The sequence below is a fragment of the Puma concolor genome, unplaced genomic scaffold (genome assembly GCF_028749965.1).
Source record: "Puma concolor isolate L17-30 unplaced genomic scaffold, mPumCon1.1.hap2 unalloc_scaffold_91, whole genome shotgun sequence".
NCBI lineage: Eukaryota > Metazoa > Chordata > Mammalia > Carnivora > Felidae > Puma > Puma concolor.
Window position 1 is genome coordinate 87,700 of NW_028240304.1, and position 20,208 is coordinate 107,907.

The 20,208-nt window shown below is 36.0% G+C and overlaps 1 protein-coding gene across 1 annotated transcript in view; it reads left to right on the forward strand.

Moving 5' to 3' along the window:
- The window catches only part of LOC147570823 (uncharacterized), a 38,000-nt gene extending 18,951 nt beyond the window's left edge, over window positions 1-19,049 (forward strand). The window contains exons 5-25 of the mRNA XM_086696760.1: window positions 1,032-1,136; window positions 1,830-1,883; window positions 2,646-2,750; window positions 3,351-3,404; window positions 4,068-4,172; window positions 4,745-4,798; window positions 5,144-5,248; window positions 6,686-6,739; window positions 7,320-7,424; window positions 8,238-8,291; window positions 9,409-9,510; window positions 10,190-10,243; window positions 11,147-11,251; window positions 14,620-14,673; window positions 15,327-15,431; window positions 15,608-15,661; window positions 15,931-16,032; window positions 16,550-16,603; window positions 17,292-17,396; window positions 18,178-18,231; window positions 18,940-19,049. Coding sequence (XP_086552886.1) covers window positions 1,032-1,136; window positions 1,830-1,883; window positions 2,646-2,750; window positions 3,351-3,404; window positions 4,068-4,172; window positions 4,745-4,798; window positions 5,144-5,248; window positions 6,686-6,739; window positions 7,320-7,424; window positions 8,238-8,291; window positions 9,409-9,510; window positions 10,190-10,243; window positions 11,147-11,251; window positions 14,620-14,673; window positions 15,327-15,431; window positions 15,608-15,661; window positions 15,931-16,032; window positions 16,550-16,603; window positions 17,292-17,396; window positions 18,178-18,231; window positions 18,940-19,049 — 1,694 coding nt within the window. The remainder of the gene's footprint in view (window positions 1-1,031; window positions 1,137-1,829; window positions 1,884-2,645; window positions 2,751-3,350; window positions 3,405-4,067; window positions 4,173-4,744; window positions 4,799-5,143; window positions 5,249-6,685; window positions 6,740-7,319; window positions 7,425-8,237; window positions 8,292-9,408; window positions 9,511-10,189; window positions 10,244-11,146; window positions 11,252-14,619; window positions 14,674-15,326; window positions 15,432-15,607; window positions 15,662-15,930; window positions 16,033-16,549; window positions 16,604-17,291; window positions 17,397-18,177; window positions 18,232-18,939) is intronic.
- Window positions 19,050-20,208: the final 1,159 nt, after the last annotated feature.

The following is a 20,208-nucleotide window of genomic DNA, read 5'->3' on the forward strand; positions in this document are numbered from 1 at the left end:
CCTCCCAAGAAGCAAAAGCCGGGGCAGGGTTAAACATGCCAGGACATTATTAGGGGAAATGCCTGCGTAAGAGAAAATAAGGAGGATGCCTGAAAGGCTGGGAGGCTGTCAGACTGCAGGGCAAATCTGTCACCAGGTGAAGGAAAGAGGAAGAAATGTTTGGGCGGAAGCATCCTAGATTGTCATGCAGTCTGAGGAGGGCCTGGCAAAAGTGCTTTCAAGAATCCTCTGGTTAGAATCACCATCCTGTATCTTCCAGGAACAGGGCTCCCCTAGTATCTTGGCTGCACTTGTGATTGGCCAGTGCCAATGATACATATGGCATTAGTGCAAAAAAACACAGGTTACTTTCAAAGCAGAAGGTGGGGCCCTTGGTTAATTATGTTCTCCATAGTTGGAACTCCTGTGGATACATTCTCATGACCACCGTTGAGAGTGCCATCTCTCTCTCTCTTGTTTTTTTATTAAGTATAATTTATTGTCAAATTGGTTTCCATACAACACCCAGTGCTCATCCCAACAGGTGCCCTCCTCGATGCCCATCACCCACTTTCCCCTCTCCCCTACCCCCGATCACCCCTCAGTATTGTTCTCAGTATTTAAGAGTGACAGTGCCATCTCTTATTAGCCTTTAGAAAGCTGGGGCACCTGGGTGGCTCAATCGGTTAAGCGTCTGACTTCAGCTCAGGTCACGATCTCACGGTCCGTGAGTTGGAGCCCTGCGTCGGGCTCTGGGCTGATGGCTCAGAGCCTGGAGCCTGCTTCTGATTCTGTGTCTCCCTCTCTCTCTGCCCCTCCCCCATTCATGCTCTGTCTCTCTCTGTCTCAAAAATAAATAAACTTATTTTAAAAAAGGCAATTATGTTTCCATAAATGACATTATCTCCATGTATTTGGGCAGAGCTCAGTGATCATTACTTTCCCCAGCTCATAATCCTATTGTTTTAGCATCCTAATTTAGTTTAATTATTTGCAATAATTTGATTGTACTTAAATTCCATGTATGTCATTGTTTTAATCTTTTTATTAAGGAGAAAATGTTGATGTCAATAGCGTTAAAGCTGTTCTGGGAAACATGGGGATCGAGCTCAAAGGTAAAGAATGCTTGGAGCTGGTGAAAACTCTTCCTTTTAAGGGTAAGCATTTTAAATATTGATGTATTCAAAGAGAGGTTTTTTTTTAAGTTTATTTATTCATATTGAGAGGGTGAGAACATGTGTGAGTTAGGGAGGAGCAGAGAGAGAGGGAGAGCGAAAGATTCCCGAGCAGGCTCCGCACTGTCAGCACAGAGCCGGACTCAGAGCTCGATCTCACAACCCGTGAGATATGACCTGAGCCAAAACCAAGAGTTGGATGCTTAATTAACTGCACCACCCAGCTGTCCCCAAAAAGAAGTTTTAGATTTCTGTGTCTGCGAGAAGCTCTAAAATTATCTCCATTTCCTAAGTTCTAGAAAATAGAAAATCCATTTCAAAAAAAATTTTTTTTAGAATGTCCACTTATACCTGAAATGAATCCCTAAGTGGTTTTACTTTTAGATTAGGAAGCAGCATTTCCATTACGATGGGTCTTTTTATCAATAGTGAAAAACAAACAAGGAAAAAACAAAGGTTAAACTGGGATTTGTGAAAGAAGAAAGGATTAATAATTGGAAGTGAATAAAGGCAGGATTGGGAAGAAGAACAGAGGTGTGCATGATGTGCTAAATTTCACCCGATTTTCTCTCAAATTTTATTAAAATAAGAGAAAACTCTTGAAAAGTCATTTTTCCTAATTTCTCTGTGATTTTCCACATTTCTCTGTGACTTAAATTCTGCCTTTTCTTATAGATGATGACAAGATCTTTCAAAACAGGTTGCTAGAAGTTGTGATGTCTCTAAAAGGTACGTGAGCAGCATAATGAGAGTGCAGACCAATATGGGATCCTTGCTTTTATACTGTTTCCAAGGTATTAGTGGTTGCTGCTATACTGATCATATATACTGACTGCAAATTTATGCTCCCACTGAAGATCAAGCTTCACGTTAGCTGCTGATCTTTTACTTTATATCTAGGAAGAAAGCCTTCTACTTTCTCAAGATTCTTCCAAACTTTTCAAGAGAAAAAATACCAGATTTCAAGTTTGCATAGCAAAATGTGACAGACAAGATTAGCACTGATTCAGGGAATTTAATCAGCTGCAGATAAATACTAAACTGGGAATTCAGTCATCAAAACTTACTGTTTAGAAGTAAAAAATGTTTGCCTCCAGAACTAGAATTCACTTAGCATTTATTCAATGGTATTTAAAACTTTGTATTTTATAGTCTGATCCCCAAGACAAATCTCACGAGAAGTGACCTTCGTTCTAATGTCATAGTTGACTTTCTCTATAGGCATAATAAGGTCCTTAGTCTCTTGTTCTAAAATTGGTGTGTTTTTTTTTTTCACATTTTAGAACAAGGATTATTAACCTTACTACTAAGGGGGGTCTGTGAATAGGCTTTAGAGAATATATGACCCCCCCCCCTCCCGAAATGATATGTAATCTTTGTGAACACTAGCATATAGCTCATGCAATTCACAACAGGGCATGTGTCTCTAAAAGCTTTATGAACCTCTTTTTTGAAGTTACATAATTTTCTTCATGGACTCTCTTTCCTTAGATGGGAAAGTCAATGTCAACGACTTGAACGCAATACTGGATAATATGGGAATCAAGCTCTCAGATAAGGAACTTGAGGCTCTGACTCAAAATCTCCCTGGTGATGGTGAGCAAGTTTCCAGATACCATAGTTCCATGTTGGGAGAGCTTGGACAATAAAGGTTGCGAGGGAAAGGGCCCTTAGGAATGGTAATCTACACTGATAGTAGGAAGCTATAAGTACGGGCAAAGCATGTAAACAGCATATAAGCAGCCAGCTACCAAGTCACCGTGAAAACATTGCCCTTTGTATGAATGTCTTTTATGTTCTTTACCCATATTATGGTCACTAGAGGACAGTCTTCCACATTTTAAAAAGAAACATGCAGGCCACTTAGATGACGGTACTTCTGAATTTCTTCCCATTACTAATGCGTATAGCTTTGAAATGGTAGAGAACTATAAGTAAAATTAATATTTTTGAAATGGCATGTTTTTATGTTTAGGCTTTTCTTTCTAGTATTAATGAAGACAATGAAAACTGAATAAATTAATAGCCTAGAAAGATATTCTTCAGTAAATAGTTCTTAAGTAAGCATATATAAAGTACTTAAGATAATGCCTGGCACATAGTAAGTTAGGATTTATTATATTTATTCCCACATTGTTTTTCACGATATTTCATGAGTCTTTTATATCTCATTATGACTTTAATTTTCTTTTGCAGTTGATAGGAGGACTTCTCCTAAAACACCGATGAAGGAACTGCAAACTTTTACAGGTAAATGAGAAGTTGATGTAAATCTAGGGTTTCGGTCCTTTATAATAGTTTTTTTTCAGTGGTATTTCTGGTATCTTATAAATTCTGATGTTTTATTTTTAAATATATGAATCCTGGATTGACATTAGGAAAGTTTCTACACTAGGATACAAGACTATATGTCAATTTTAAATCCTAAGTTTTCTGTTACTTGTGCAAGTAACATGCTTTGGGTCACAAATGTTTAAATGAAAAATATCTAGAAATGTATAGAAAATGGCATGGTGAAGCTTAGAAATGATCAAGATAATGTATTCCTGATATCATCAATAATTCTTACCAAAGCAAATGTTTTTGAAGAATAATTTATATACGAATCTGCGTTATCTTAATTCACTCATCAGATTTTATTCTGAAAGTTGTTTTTTTCCAGCTTTAGGAAAAAAGGTCTTTAATTTATAATAAATGTGGTATTTTATTACCATAAGATACCATAAGATATGCTCCTAAAGATATGCTTTATTACCATAAGATATGCTCAACGGTTCTGCAATTGAGAACATCTTCGCCTAACACCTCATCTTGATATTAGGATATCATTAAACTTCATAGAACATATTTTACAACTTGATAGAATACCAGAGTTCCAAAAGCTTATATGTCTATTGTTCCCTCTCTTAAAAGATGAGAAGGTCGATTCTAATGACCTGAAAATTTTCCTGGGAAGCCTGGGGATTGAGCTCACAGATCAGGAAAAAGAGAAGCTACTGAAAACACTGCCAATTGACGGTGAGATTAATAGAGGTGTCATGGAGGTCTTTTGTTGGTCTTTAGGTCTGTGTAAATATTTCCAACTTTGTTTCTATTTATTTTTCTCCAAAAGTATAAAAGAAAAAATATTAAATTGAGTTTTAAGTATATAGAAACCTGTTACTGTCGCTTAGAATTTATATTGGAAGTTAAATAACCCTTTAGACAAGAGTTGACATTAACAGCTAAACATATTGTTACCTATCAAGCTACTAATTTGTTCATATCATGAGAAGAGAAAAAAAAAGAAAGATTGGAGATCCATGACAAAAAAATAAAGATGGGAAGCAGAAATTTAAAAGCAAAGGGAAGCTATACTCATGTTTGAGCAAGGAGACTTCCCCAGGTACTGGAATAAAGAAGTTTGTCACAAGGAGAGAGGTTTTTGTTTCCAAACTTCATTATATTAGATGAAATAAACTAAAAATTAGAGACAACTCTTCTTAAAATGTTATTTTTGAAATTATTTATTTAAATTATTATTTATTTCACACCATTTTTGTGATTTCATGTTAATTTCCCCATTGCATGAATTATGGCTTTTCTTACAGCTGCTGGAAAGGTATATCACAACAGGTTGCTAAAGGGTGTGAAATCTCTCAATGGTGAGTAAGACCCAATTAAAAGTCATACTGTCTGACATTCCCCAACTTGACACTTTTATTCCAATTATGAATTCTGGCTCCTCACTTTGGTATCATTCCTTATTTATGATTCTTGCAGTCTACCCACATTTTAACTGATAACAGCGTATATTTTATCTTGTAGGAAGTTCCATATGGAACTTGCATTTTTTTTCAACTCTGTACACCCCTTCTCCATGCACGAAAAAATCACTTCACCTTAAACAAACAAACATAATAAGTAAATAAATAGAAAGTTGATATGCATGCAGAATTTTGGCATAATACACTTTTTTTTTCATGTTCCTACCTTCTGTCTTTCCTAAGGGGGAAAGGTTCATGTAAATAACCTGGACAACACCCTTAAAAAATTGGGACTTGAGCTCACGGAAGAGGAACTTGCAAAGCTGTCCAAAAATCTACAAGTTGATGGTGAACACTACAGATGTCCTCAGGCCATTTTTTAATTTTTCCTTTATATCTGATAGGTTTGAAAATAGATTTAATTGACAGATACATGTTAGAAAGTTTGGAGGAGAGCCCAATTTTATTTTTTTTACTTAAGTCTTTAATTTTAATTCCAATATAGTTAACATAGAAAATTATATTATTTCAGGTATACAATATATCAACAATTCTATATATATGTGATAAGTATACTCTTTAGTCCCCATCACCTGTTTCACCCATTCCCCCACCCACCTCCCCTCTGGTAACTACCAGTTTGTTCTCTATAGTTAAGAGTCTACTTCTTGGTTTGTCTCTCTCTTCTTTTTTTTTTTTCTTTGTTTACTCATTTTGTTTCTTAAATTTCACATATGAGTGAAATAGTATAGTATTTGTCTTTAACATTTCTCTTAGCATTATACTCTTTAGCTCCATCCATGTTGTTGCAAATGGCAAGATTCCATTCTTTTTTAAGGCTGAATAATACTCCATCACACACACGCACACGCACGCGCGCGCGCACATGCACACATGCACACACACACACACATATGTGCTACGTCTTTATCCATTCATCTATTGATGGACACTTGGAGGAGAGCCCAATTTTAAAGTCAGAATAAATCTTGGATCTTCATTACAATTAACCTAAAACAGCATCATCTTTCCGTAAATATACCAAAAACTGCAGAGGGTGCTGTCAGGACTCTAATAGCCTAAATAATAAGAAAGCAAAATAATAGGGATATGAAAATCTATTTATAGAGAAGTCAAGCCATTCTTCTATCTATCCTTCTGTCTAATGAAATCTTCACTCGAAAATGTGTTCAAAGATTTTTATCATAGTGCATGAGACCTTCAAGCTCCATCTGCCTGTGTGGACATATCTTCTCTCATTTTTCTAACTGTTCAAGCCATGTTGAGCTGCTTGTAGTTTCACATGCATAGCATGATGTCCCTGGACATTTTTCTCAACTTCTCCTCCATGTGAAGTCTCTTCCATCCTTCCATATTTCATATCAACTGCTCTGATACATTAATGTAGTTCACACACATCTCCTGCAGGAAGCAATCTTAGAACATACCAAGCTGGATTAGTGGTCCCTTCCTCAGCTGTTTGTTGGTACATGAAGTAAAGTTACCAGAATACCTGGCCAACTCCAATAGTATCTTCAGCTATGGCTTATAATGGCATCCAAAATACTAGGAAGAGCACACTTTTCCTGACCCAGTTTCTAGTATACAAGAGACCTTTGTATTAATGGAGATCATCTTAACTCCCTGAGATCCAGGCATTTTCTAAATGGTCTCAGGTAAAATGAAGATGTAAGGAATTTTTAATGGAATTGTTTCCTTAAAATATATGCCTTAAATTTGTCTTCTGGGCTTCTGACATTATTTTCATTGTGCCTTTTCTTGTAGCTAATGGAATGGTTGGTCTGAAAGAGGTGATGGATGGAGTAAAAGCTACTACAGGTAAGAGAGAAATTATGAATCGAAAACATTTAGTATTTATAGTAATTATATTGCATCATTATTGCTCAATTGCCATATTAGTTATGGCATTTATTTGTTCATTAAATTACTAGCAACTCATTTGTTTTCTGGTATATTTTTTATTTGTATATTTTGCTCTTCTCTTTTTTAGAATGGCCAAACTCTGTACTAGTGAAATAATATATGAAGTAAAATTTTGATAAAGACTACAGATAACTGACAAAAAATGAGACTAACAGATCTTACCTTATTTTATACATTTATTTGAATAAGTAATTTATAATATTCCAATTGAATAGCAGATACATAATGTAAATCTCACAGGGTTCAGAGTTGCCTTGCCATTGTCATTGTGACTGTGACTTCTTTTATTAGCACTTAGAGATCAAATTCTTTTTCTGTGAAAGTCATCGTCAGTATATCTGGAGAGGTCTCATTGGCCTATGCTCTTTATTCTGTACCGATTTAATCTACATAGCCATAGATTAATTTTCCCTGTTTGGAGTCATTAGATGATCCTTTAAATTCGTATATATGTAATGATGTCTATTTTTTTAAGGAAGGGAGGTTGATGTCAAAGATGTGAAAGCTATTCTGAAAAACATGGGAATAGAGTTCACAGATAAGGAACGTTTGAAGCTGCTGAAAAATCTGCCTTTCAACGGTAGGCATTTATATACTGATGTGACCTTAAAGTCTTCTTTGAAGCTTTTAAAGATTTTTTAATTTAAATTCCAGTTAGTTAACATACAGTGTAATACTAGTTTCGGGTGTACAATTTGGTGATTCAACACATCCACACATCACCCTGTGCTCATCACAAGTGCCCTCCTTCATCCCCATCACCTGTGTCACCCTTCCCTCGCCATCTTCCCCTCTGGTGACCATCAGTTTGTTCCCTATAGTTAGGAGTCTGTTTCTTGTTTTGCCTGGCTTTTTTACCCCGTGTTTGTTTTGTCTCCTCTTAAGCTTTTTTTTTTTTAGAAACTCAAACTATCCCCATTTGCTAAGATGCAACAGTAAATAAACAAACAAATACCAAACAAAATAATTTAAATGTTCACTCATTCTAGAGGGAAATTTCCATCTATGCAGTTTAACTCTCTGTTTTGGAATAATCATCCCCATGATGCTGACTCATGCCATCAAGGGGACTACATTTCTGAGGCTACCCTTACCTTTTTAGATACGTATAGGCAATTGTGGGAAGCAACCAAGGGAAAGAAGTGGTGTTAGACTAGAAGGGGATAAAAGGTCAGAGGTGATATTTTCCAAAAAAGCTGTGTATGTTATAGAGTGCCTTCTATGCTAAATTTTAGATAGACTTGCCATATTATAAACTTTCCCTAATTTTCTCTCAAACTTTATTTTAATGAGGGAAGTTTCTAGGGCAAATCATGAAAATCTCAGTTTTACTAAAGTTTTAGTGAATAGCCACATCATTTCTCTATGACCTTAATTGTGTTCTTTTTTATAGATGAAAACAAGGTCTTTAAGAACAGGTTGCCAGATGGTGTAAAGTCCCTTAAAGGTGAGTGAGAAACATAATAAGAATACAAATGAATATGAGATCTTCATTTTATACTGTTTCCAAGATGTGAATTTGAATGCTGCCATCTGTCATATGTACTGATTGCAAATGTATGCTTTTTTGGACCTCAATCTTTATTTTAGCAGTTGAATCTGATGTTCTGTCTTGGAAGTAAAGCACCACACTTTCTTGTCATTTTCGAAATTTTCAGGAAGAGAAATATCAAATTTCATGTTTACATGGGAAAAAATATAAATGATGAGCAGTGATCCAGAGAACGTAATAAATAGAAAAAACTAAATTGGCAGTTCATTCATCAAAAGTCAACCTACTATTGTTTAGAACTAAATAATGTTTGCCTCCAGTACCAGAATTCCCTAAGCATTCACTGAACACCATTTTCTCAACCAGATTTTTTTTTTTTAATTCATTAAGAAAATCGAGGCTGGCAAGAGTGATAGCCCTCAGCTTTACATCTTCAATCCCTCCCTATTCAGGTATCTTTAAGCACACCCATGTTAGTATAAAGGATGAGTGAGAAGTCCCTCTTCCTCCTCAAAGCTTACCAGGATGCCCTTGACTCCACTGTCTCCCGTATCTTTTAAGACCTTGCCCCACTGGCCATTTTCAACCTCTTCAGCCCATTCACATGTTCCACATACACCATCCTATAAAATAAGCAAACTAGAACTCTCCACACCCCTTTTTGGCCACAACTCAATCTCTTTCTTCCCTTTTTCATCCATTTCTTGAGAGACTTTTCTGTACTCTGAGCCCATATTTCTGTACCTTATTCTCAAACTAATTTCAGTATTAAATGCCATTTAAAACCTTGTGTTTCTGTAGGCTGGTCCCCAAGACAAGTCTCAAGGGAAGTAGCCATAGTTCTAAATTTGTAATTGACTGCTTAGAATATTTTGTCTCTGTGCTAAAATTGTTGAACATTAATTTATTTTTTTCACTTTAGAGCAAACATTTTCTGTTTGGTCCGAAGCAAATTTTGTGAATAATGATCTACTGCTTAAGAAATTCACAATGGGATATGTGTATCAAAAAAGTGTAAGAAATTCTCTTTTGAAGTCATTTAATATTCCTTATGGACCGTCACTTTTCTTAGGTGGGAAGGTCAATATGAACAACCTGGGCACTGTTCTGAACAACCTGGGGATAAAGCTTGCAGATACGGAACTTAAAGATCTGGCTGAAAACATACATGTTGGTGATAAGCATATTATCATATATACTAGTTAACCCCGGAGAGAGGTTAGTTACAAGAAACTTGGGGGGGGGGGGGGGCGGGGAAATGCCCTTTTTCATAGGGAGAAGGGAAGGCCCAAGAGCAGTGTGAGACACCATATCAATGACTAAAACACAGAGAATGTCATTTGAGTTTATGAGTATCCAGTTAACAAAGTCAAAATTAAACCAGTTTTCTATATGTGTGATATGTATGACTTTTATGTTCTCTGTAAGTATCATGTTTAGTAGTTGAGTCTTTCCAGTTTTGAATACAAGAATGCAGATTCTTTAGACACATTCACTTCTAAGTAACCTCCCCTTACTAACACAAATAAATTTGAGATATTATAGGCCAAACTGCACCATTGCGATTGCGTGGTTTTCATGTTTAGAATTTTCTTGTTATTCATGCTTGTCTTAGAATAAAAGTGGACTAGAATAATAATCTAAAAAGTGTGTTCAAAAATATTTGTTTAAGTAAATATTAGCAATTATGATGGGGCCTGACACATAGTTAAGTGCAACTGTTATAGTTCTTCCCATGTTTTCCCACAAACTTTTGTATTATATCTAGAATGTAATATTTGAAGTCTATATGATATATGAGATCCATAATATATGGGATCTATAATATACTGCGATTTTATCTTCTCTTATAGTTGATGAGAAAATTCCTCTAGAAACACTGATGGAAAACATCACAGATTTTACAGGTGACTGAAAAGTTACTATAAAATTAGGATTCCAATTATCTACATTAAATTTTGGTTTTTGCTAATATTTCCTGGTACTTCATCACTGACTTGTAAATTCTGACATTTCTCTATATTTATTAATGAAATATTTGCTTCTAGTGTTACATGTATTGATATAAAATTATCTGATTTTGCAATGAAATTACCATACTATTTCTTGCTTTCAAATTCTACAATCTCTGTTGTTTATGCCAATAATGTAATTCACTTCACCAGTGTTTAATAACCACAGTATAGAATGGCACAGCAAATTAGAGAGTGAAGCCTAAAATTGATGGAAGTAATGAATTTATTGTATTTATCATATAATTCTTATTTTTTAAATTAAAATACTTTTTCAAAGAAAAATTCATATAAGCATCTATTTTTCTAACTAATAGATCAAATTTCATTCTGAAAGTAGTCTGTCCTGATTTTAGAAGACTCTCTTGTTCACATTAAGAAAATAAATTTGACCTATCATCTACATTGATTCTGTAGTTGAAAATGTTTGTTTGTTTTTATTACTGTAGTTTTCAGTCTGAAAACAAGGAGATGGTATTAATTATCCTAAAATAACTTTTTTCATTAGAAATAATTACTATTATCTGGAGGTGCCTGGGTGGCTCAGTCGGTTAATCGTCCGACTTCGGCTCAGGTCATGATCTCGCAGCTTGTGAGTTCAAGCCCTGCATCAGGCTCTGTGCTGACAGCTCAGGGCCTGGAGCCTGCTTCAGATTCTGTGTCTCCCTCTCTCTGCCCCTCGCCCACTCGCTCTCTCTCTCAAAAATAAGTGATAAAACATTTAAAAACTTTAAAAAAAAAAGAAATTATTACTGCTATCTGAAATGAAGATGTATACCAAATTTCTTATTTTCAAAGGTGAGAAGATTGAATCTAGTGAGCTAAAAAATGTTCTGGGAAATCTCGGAATTGAGCTCACAGATGAGGAACTAGAGAAGCTGCTGAAAATACTGCCAATTGATGGTGAGTCATACAAGTGTCTGTGGGAGCTTCCAAGGAAATTAGATTTTTGCAGATCTGCATGAAAATTTTCACTTCTTCTCAAACATGATGGAACATTTTTAAAAAACTAAAATGTAAGCTACATCTTAAAACAGTAAGTGTCGTTTAGAGTTTATTTTAGAAGCCAAGCAACTCCTCAGATGTAAGTTGCCATCAGAGCCAACAAATGTCTACTGTCTCCCTTCAGGGCTTATACCATAAGAAGGAAAAAGAGAGAGATAAGCGAGCAATGGAAGAAATTAAAAATAAAAGTCAGAATTAAAAAGAAAGCAAAGAGATATTTGTATAGTACAGTAGGCCCACTCAAGGGGACCAGCTTATCATATCGAAAAAGCCTTCTCGGGGCGCCTGGGTGGCGCAGTCGGTTAAGCGTCCGACTTCAGCCAGGTCACGATCTCGCGCTCCGTGAGTTCGAGCCCCGCGTCGGGCTCTGGGCTGATGGCTCAGAGCCTGGAGCCTGTTTCCGATTCTGTGTCTCCCTCTCTCTCTGCCCCTCCCCCGTTCATGCTGTGTCTCTCTCTGTCCCAAAAATAAATAAACGTTGAAAAAAAAAAAATTTTAAAAAAAAAAGAAAAAGCCTTCTCTTCCTTAATTTCACTGTTATATAAAGATGAAAATTTTAGGTGAAACATTTTTTAAAAAATTTTTAATGTTTATTTATTTTTGAGAGACAGAGAGTGATAGAGCACGAGCAGGGGAGGGGCAGAGAGAGAGAGGGAGACACAGAATCCGAAGCAGGCTCCAGACTCTGAGTTGTCAGCACAGAGCCTGACGCGAGGCTCAAACTCACAAACTGCGAGATCACCACCTGAGCCGAAGTCAGACGCTTAGCCACCTGAGTCATCCAGGCACCCCATAAGTGAAATATTTATAATGGTACTACCGAATTATCATCCACATATTGTACAAGTAACCCAATATAGCATACAATTAAGTGAATTCTAATGTATTCACCACATTCATCACAACAATCAATTTTAGAACATTTTTATTATCCCAGAAAGATATTCCATACCTATTAACAGTCACCTCCCAATTTCTCCATCTCCCTCAGCCCTGGGCAACCACTAATCTATTTTCTGTCTCCATCAGTTTCCCTATTCTGGATATTCCACATAAATAGAATCATATAATACGTGGTCCGTAGTGACTAGTTTCACTCAACATAATGTTTTCCAGGTTTATCTCTGTCCTGTTATGTATTAATACAGTTGACGCTTGAACAACACGGGTTAAGAGCACTGACTCCCTGTGTAGTCGAAAATCTGTGTATAACTTTTGACTCTCCAAAAACTTAACTACTAATTGCTTACTGATGACCAGAAGCCTAACTGGTAACGTAAAGTCAATTAACGTACATTTTGTTGTTATATGTATTATATACCCTATTCTTACAATAGGTAAGCCAGAGAAAATAAGATGCTAATAAGAAAATCATAAGGTGGGGCACCTGGGTGGCTCAGTCAGTTAAGCGTCTGACTTGAGCTCAGGTCATGATCTCACGGTTTGTGGGTTCGAGCCCTGCATCAGGATCTGTGCTGACAGCTCTCTCTCAAAACTAAATCAACATTAAAAAAATAATTTAAGAAAATCATAAGGAAGAGAAAATACATTTACAGTGCTATACTATAAAAAAAAAAAACAAAACCCACGTATAAATGGACCTGCACAGTTCAAACCTCTGTTTTTCTAAAGTCAACTGTACTTTGTTTCTTTTCGCTGCTGAATAATAGGCTATTCTATGGATATAACACATTTTATTTATCCATTCGTTGGTTGATGCGCATTTGGATTGTTTCCACATTTTAGCTATTATGAATAATTCTCCTATGAACGTTCATGTACAAGTTTTTACATGGATATATATTTTCATTTGTCTTGGGTATATACCTAAGAGAGAAATTGTTGGGTCATATGGTAATTCTGTGTTTCACCTTTTGAGGAAGTGCAGGCTGTTTTCCAAAGAGGCTGCATTACTTTCCATTTCCACCAGCGGTGTATCAGAGTCCCAGTTCCTCCGCATCCTGGTCAACACTTGTTACTTCTGTCCTTTGATAATATCCTAGTGGGTATGAGGTGGTATCTTATTCTGGTTTCGACTTGCATTACCCTGATTGCTAATGATGTTAAGCATCTTTTCATGTGAATATTGGCTAAACGTATACCTCCTTTGGAGAAAAATCCACTCATAACCCTCATCCGTTTTTAAATTTGGTTATCTTCTTCTTATTGAATCGTAGAAGTTCTTTATACATTCTAGATACAAGTCCCTTATATTTTCTAGATAGAAGTTCCTTATCAGATACATGATTGCAAAAGTTTTCTCCTGTCCTGTGAATTATCTTTTTACTTTCTTGACAGTGTTCCTTGATGCACAAAAGATTTTTAACTTTGATGATGTCCAGGGTATAACTTTTTCTTTTGTTGCTTGTGTTTGGGTGTCATATATTACAAAAATGTCTAATCTAAGGTTAAGAAAATTTACAGTCATGTTTTCTTTCAACATTTTTATAGTTTTAACACTTACAATTAGGTCTTTGATCCATTTTGAGTTACTTTTTGTATAAAATGTGAGCTAGGGATCCAAAAGAATATTCTCTTTGCATGTGACTGTCCAGTTGTCCCAGCACCATTTATTAAAAAGACTGTTCTTTCTTCATTGAATGTGCAAGTACCTTTGTCAAAAATCAGCTGACCAAACATTGGAAGGTTTATTTCTGGATTGTAAATTCTATTCCATTAATGTATATATCTAGTTTTATGCCAGTACCTCCCTGTCTTGATTACTGTCACTTTGTAGTTTTTAAACTCAAAAGTGTGAGTCCCCTACTTCTTTTTCCTTTTTAAGATTACTTTTGCTTTTTGGAGCCTGAGCTTTATCATATGAATATTAGGACCAGCTCATCAGTTTCTGCAAACAAACCAGCTGGAATTTTTTATAAGAATGTATTGACTCCGTGGATCAGTTTAGGGAATATTGTTACATTCACAGTATTAAGTCTTCCAATCCATAAACATAGGATGTCTTTTCATTTATTTAGGTCTTCTTTAATTTCTTTCTATAGTGGTTTAGAGTCTCCAGAGTATAAGTTTTGTACTTCTTTTGTTAAAATTATTCTTAGGCATTTTATGCTTTTCATGCTCTTGTAAATGAAATTGCTTTCTTAAGTTTTCTTTTCATTTGCTTGTTGCAACTCTATAGCAATACAGTTGATTTTTGTATGTTGATACAAGACTGCATTTTCTGCTTCTGAAATTATTCAGTTCATGCTATTTTTGTGAAACTCGTATTCATTCTACCATTACATGAATTATGACTTTTCTTACAGCCAATGGAAAGTTATATCGTAATAGACTACTGAAGGCTATGAAGTCTCTCAAAAGTAAGTAAAAAACGAAATTATAAGGCATGTTATCTAGGTCTCCAGGTACACCATCCAAGCATGAATCTTGGCCCTATATAAGCTTTTATTTATAATTCTCCCAGCGTAACTACATCTTACCTGCTGTTAATATACACTTTCTCTTGGCAGGAAGTCCACTGTCTTCTTAGATTTTTTTCAACTTTTTCTCAAGAAGAAAAACCAACCCTGGCAAAAACAAACAAAAAACCCTGGTTGTTATTGAAAAGCAATGGTCAGCTACAATAATCACTAATAAGTCAAGCCAGTAAACAAAAAAGAACCCTACTTTTTATGCAGAGTAATTAAGTTAGTGGTCTGCAGTTCTGTTTGTTCCAGCACCTTAACCTTGTCTTACTTTGTAGGCTTGTCCACAAGAATAGACTAAAGGAAATGCGGTTCTGACTCCATTGACTTTCTATTTGAGTCTTTAAGTGGAAAAGCCTATTTGGGATTTCAGCCTTGTCAAAGTGTAATAATAACAGAGGCATGAAATATATTTTATCTTTTGTTTCTTTTGTTTTAATAATATGTGGTCATTGAAGTTAATAATAGTTTTCCTAAAAAACATTTTTAAATTTTACTATTATACAACTTTTTTTTTTCAAGTGTTGCTTTACTGTCTCTTTCCTAAGATGGGAAGATTAAAAAGAATTACCTCCATACTAGTTTGGGAAATATGGGAATGGGGCTCACAGACGAGGAATTTGCTGGATTGTCAGGAGACCTACAAGTTGATGGTGAGTACCAAAGGTAGCATTCAGGATCTATTTATCTTGATCTTCGATTTAAAGGGGTATCAATTAAAATTATGTTGTGAGACAAATTTAGCTGGACTTTATTATACTCTAAAAACAAAGTGTATCTTTTTCTGAGCTCATGTCATTGATTACATGTCTCTTTTGGACTTCTGTAGCAAACGGGAATGTTGATCTGCATGACGTGATGGAAGGAATGAAAGCTATTACAGGTGAGCACAAAGTCACTATAAACCTAAATTCCCATTGGAACACTGACTATATTTTACCATTAACCTTAAATGCCATGTTGATTCTGTTACTGTACTCCGTATTATAAATATTTGCCCAGAGTTGGGCTTTGTGGTATTCGTGTTTTGGTAATAAAATTTTAGCTTCAAGTCTTGGTAAGAAGACCCTTACTCTCTTAAAAAAATAATCTAAAAATAACTTTTTTAGAGTCACTAAATTTCCCTCACGAGCCTTTCTCTTTCTGATTAAGGGAAAGTTGACATCAAAAACCTGGAAACCGTTCTAGGTGACATGGGAATCAAGCTCACAGACCAGGAACTTGAAGATCTGAAAGAAAACCTGCCAGTCAGTGGTGAGCACGTGAGATACCATTGGATTTTGAGCTTTAGGTGTTATGTACCGTTAGCAATGAAAGGAATGGAACGAGGGAACTTTTTACGCAGAAGAGGTCCAGATTGTAGATGGGACAAGAACACTGACAAAGAAGTTGAGAATGTAGTATTTGGACACAGGTGGCATGGCCACTAGAAGAGTCTGCGAAGTTCTGAGGACAACAAAGTTTGCCTTTCCAAAATGGCCGCTTTTGAATCTCATCTTTTTGTTATCAAATTCAAGAGTTGATATTTTATGAAATAGAAAGTCAAATTTACATTTTTTAAATAAGTATATTTTTAATATTTTAAATCTTTTCTTCTGTTCTATATTCAAGCATATTCTTTGAATCAGCTTGAATTCCTGAATGGCTATTTAAAGTGCATAACAAAATGCCCAGTAACAAAATGCTGTTATAATCTGAAGGGGAGGAGAGCGTTCTTATGCTATTTTATATCATTTTATGAGCTTCAAGTTATGTGTTTTTTCTGTTACAGTTGATAATACAGTTGCTCTGAAAACTTTGAAGGATGAAGTGAAAGCTTTTACAGGCAAGAATTTGTTATAAATGATTTGCAACAAATTGTGGTTTACACTAAAAATTTTAATAGCATTTTCTCAAAATTCTACTACTGCTTTACAGATTCACATACTTTCAGTATTCATTTTGATAAATATGTGCATCTACTGATCAACATCTTAATCTAACATTATCTGGGTTTATAAGTAAAACAAAAGGACTATTTCTTCATTGTAAGTCATATATTCTTTGATGCTTTTTTTCAGTAAAAGTGCCTGGCTCTTATTTATACACCCAAACCTAGATGATCACAGCAAAAGCAGGGTGGAGCTGTAGAAATAAAAGTCCATTACCAACAGCTAATTACATAGTTTTAACAAAGTAAAGTAAAATATGTCACACTTTGTTAATTGTGTCTTGTATCATACTAACCGTCTCTTGACCTTATTTCTGGATAATTATATGACCAGATTTGCTTCTGTACTATGTGATATCATTCCCAGTGTTAGGGATACATCCCATTTGCTAATATCGAGGGACAAATTCTATTTTTTATTTAGCATTTGACTCTTTTTATTAGAAAATCTTTCACTCCATCTTTCCTTTTCATTCTGGTATCAGAGTAAGGACTAGAGCAGCAAAAGTAAATGTTTAGATCGTGTTAAATAATCAGATTGTCCGTTAATAGTTTAACCTGTAACTATTCTGTCTTTTCAAAGGAGAAAAGGTTGATTCCAGGGACCTACAAAATACTCTAAAAGACATGGGGATTGAGCTTACAGACAAGGAGGCCAAGCAACTGAGGAAAACACTGCTCCTTGATGGTAAGTGAATGCCACATAAATGCCACCATGCCTTCCAGGGAACCTGACTTTATGGGTCAGTGCGAGCCATTCTTAATCTTTTAGTAGTACAGTTTTGTCTTAAAATGCCATAAATTAATAGAGAAAGGCACTTCTGACTTGAAAAGAAATTCTTTCATTACCTCGTGGAACACAATCTGAAATTCATCACTACATTGCCATATAGTAATCTGAGTGACTAATACTATCCTCTCAGATTGGTATTAGTTTTGCAATAAGAGCAAGGAAACATAATGAAGGAGAAAGAGGACATCAGTAGAATAAAAAGGAAGAAATATTTTAATGTATTTTTTAGAATGGCACCATGGGAGAGTTTAATAAATGTCTGTAATTCCAAAGAATGGGTAAGTTTGTCACTGTGGAAAACATCTATCTATCTCTATCTATCTATCTATCTATCTATCTATCTATCTATCTATCTAGAGCACATGAGCAGGGCAGGGGTAGAGAGAGAGAGAGAGAGAGAGCGAGAGAATCTCAAGCAGGCTCCACACTCAGCACAGAGCCTGACATGGGGTTCAGTCTCATGACGGAGATCATGACCTGAGCCCAAATCAAGAGTCAGATCCTTACCGACTGAGCCAGTCAGGCACCACAAACATTTATATTTTTAAATGTCCACGTCGTATAACTATAAAATAAATGCATTTTTAAAGCAAATCATTGAAATGTATCTTTCTACAATCATATAATTTGTAATGTTTTGGTTTTCTGGAGATCTGAATTGTACTTTTTCTTACAGCCCACGGAAAGGTGTTTCAAAGCAGGTTGCTGAAGGATGTGAAGTATAATAAAAGTGAGTAAGAAGCACAAAGATGAGGCATATGAAATATCCTTAAGCATTAAATTTATATCACTAGGATATAACACCTTATTTTGCTTCTTGTACCACATCTATGTTTTTGCTGGTAGTAATCCTTACTTTATCTTAGATGAAAAGTTCTCTACTGCATTGTGGTTTTTTTTTTTTTTTAACGTTTATTTATTTATTTTTCAACGTTTTTTATTTATTTTTGGGACAGAGAGAGACAGAGCATGAACGGGGGAGGGGCAGAGAGAGAGGGAGACACAGAATCGGAAAGAGGCTCCAGGCTCCGAGCCATCAGCCCAGAGCCTGACGCGGGGCTCGAACTCACGGACCGCGAGATCGTGACCTGGCTGAAGTCGGACGCTTAACCGACTGCGCCACCCAGGCGCCCCGCGGAATTCTTAATTTTTAAATAAAAGTCCCAAAATTTTAGAAATAAATTTTTAGAATGAACAGGGAAGAATGAGATCTCTTTGTTATTTTAGTAACTTAGCCATTTAAAACTACCAGTGTCTGAAGTATCATTTAAAGTTTTTGGAAGCAGGAGTGTTATCTGAATAATTCAACTTAATGGAACTCTTGTCTCTGTACATGGAAGGCACTAGGAGAGATGCTGGGTGAATGCAAAGATTAGTAAGAAAAGGTCCTTGCCCCAAAGAGCTTTTAATCCTGTAACGTAAATTTTTACGATGCAAGGGGAGGGAACAAAAAGGATCAACGATGGGTTCAGTGAATCGGCCGGGAAACATTTTTGTGCAACGACTTTTCATCCTTTGCGTTACTGTATTATTCACGAGCACCATTAAACGTCTCGGAATACTTGCGTCTCTATTCCTATTACCATTTTATAAACCATAAATAGCACACATTTGATTACTCATGAATACAAGCATCACAGTGCAAAAGAAAACCCCAAATCTCCAAGAACAATGCCTAACACATAAGAAATACACAGTGAAATTCTTCCAAATGTATTTATAAATGCTTTCTATACAGTTAACCTATGAACGTAATTCTTATTGGCTCAGAATATTCTTTTAAGATGTTACGTGTGTGGTTTTAACGTCACAACAAAAATCAAATGCCAGTAAGCTGAACATCTTGAACTGCTTATGCACGCTGCATTTGACCATGGGCTGTGCTCTGAGTAAGCTGCAACAGAAACAGAGGCTCCAGCCTGTGGCACGCAACACTAAGACAGGCACACCACGGAAGTGTGAGCTCTGGCCACCGTGGCTCAGGGGTCTCCACGGAGTAACGCCGTCCCCACACTGTTTCAGTGGCCTTCAGGAAGTCCAAAGAACTCACCTAAAAAATGCTCCACTTTTGTCCTTGCTTTATTCTACTGCAGGCAGTGTGCTGAAAAGGGCATACGCCGTCCCTGACACCCCAGCCCACAGTGCCGAAGCATCTTCTGTACAGAACGGTCTAGAGGTGCCATTCATAAGACAGACCAAAACCAAAACAGTAAGTAAACTGTGAGATTTCATGCCCAAACGTTGCCACGCTGGTGAGATTTTCACCTGGCAACAACCGTAGACAGAAACGAAATACAAAATGAGTTTGAAGTACTTAATTGCCATGTGTCTGTGGTTTGTAGCCCAGCTGACCTTTTTTAAAGAGCTTATGACACGTTCTTATCTAGAGCACCAGAATCTAAATTCAGATACTTACGTTATTGCACTCTCCAAGGAAATACAGTGCAAATCCATCAGCTTTTGTGGCTGCCAAAGTAATAAAAAAGGAAGAAACTAATCTCAATGGAAGAACAGACCACGTATGAATTCTTTAAGGTGAGACCTCAGAGAGGAATCTTGTGAAAGGGCTTGTTAACATAATTAACGGTCATGCAGCGAATCGAGCCAACCAATTTATGGCTTTATTCAATGACATAGAACATTTTCATTCATTATTTATCAGCTATTGCAAACTTTAAGACGTGACATCCTCACATGCACACAGCAG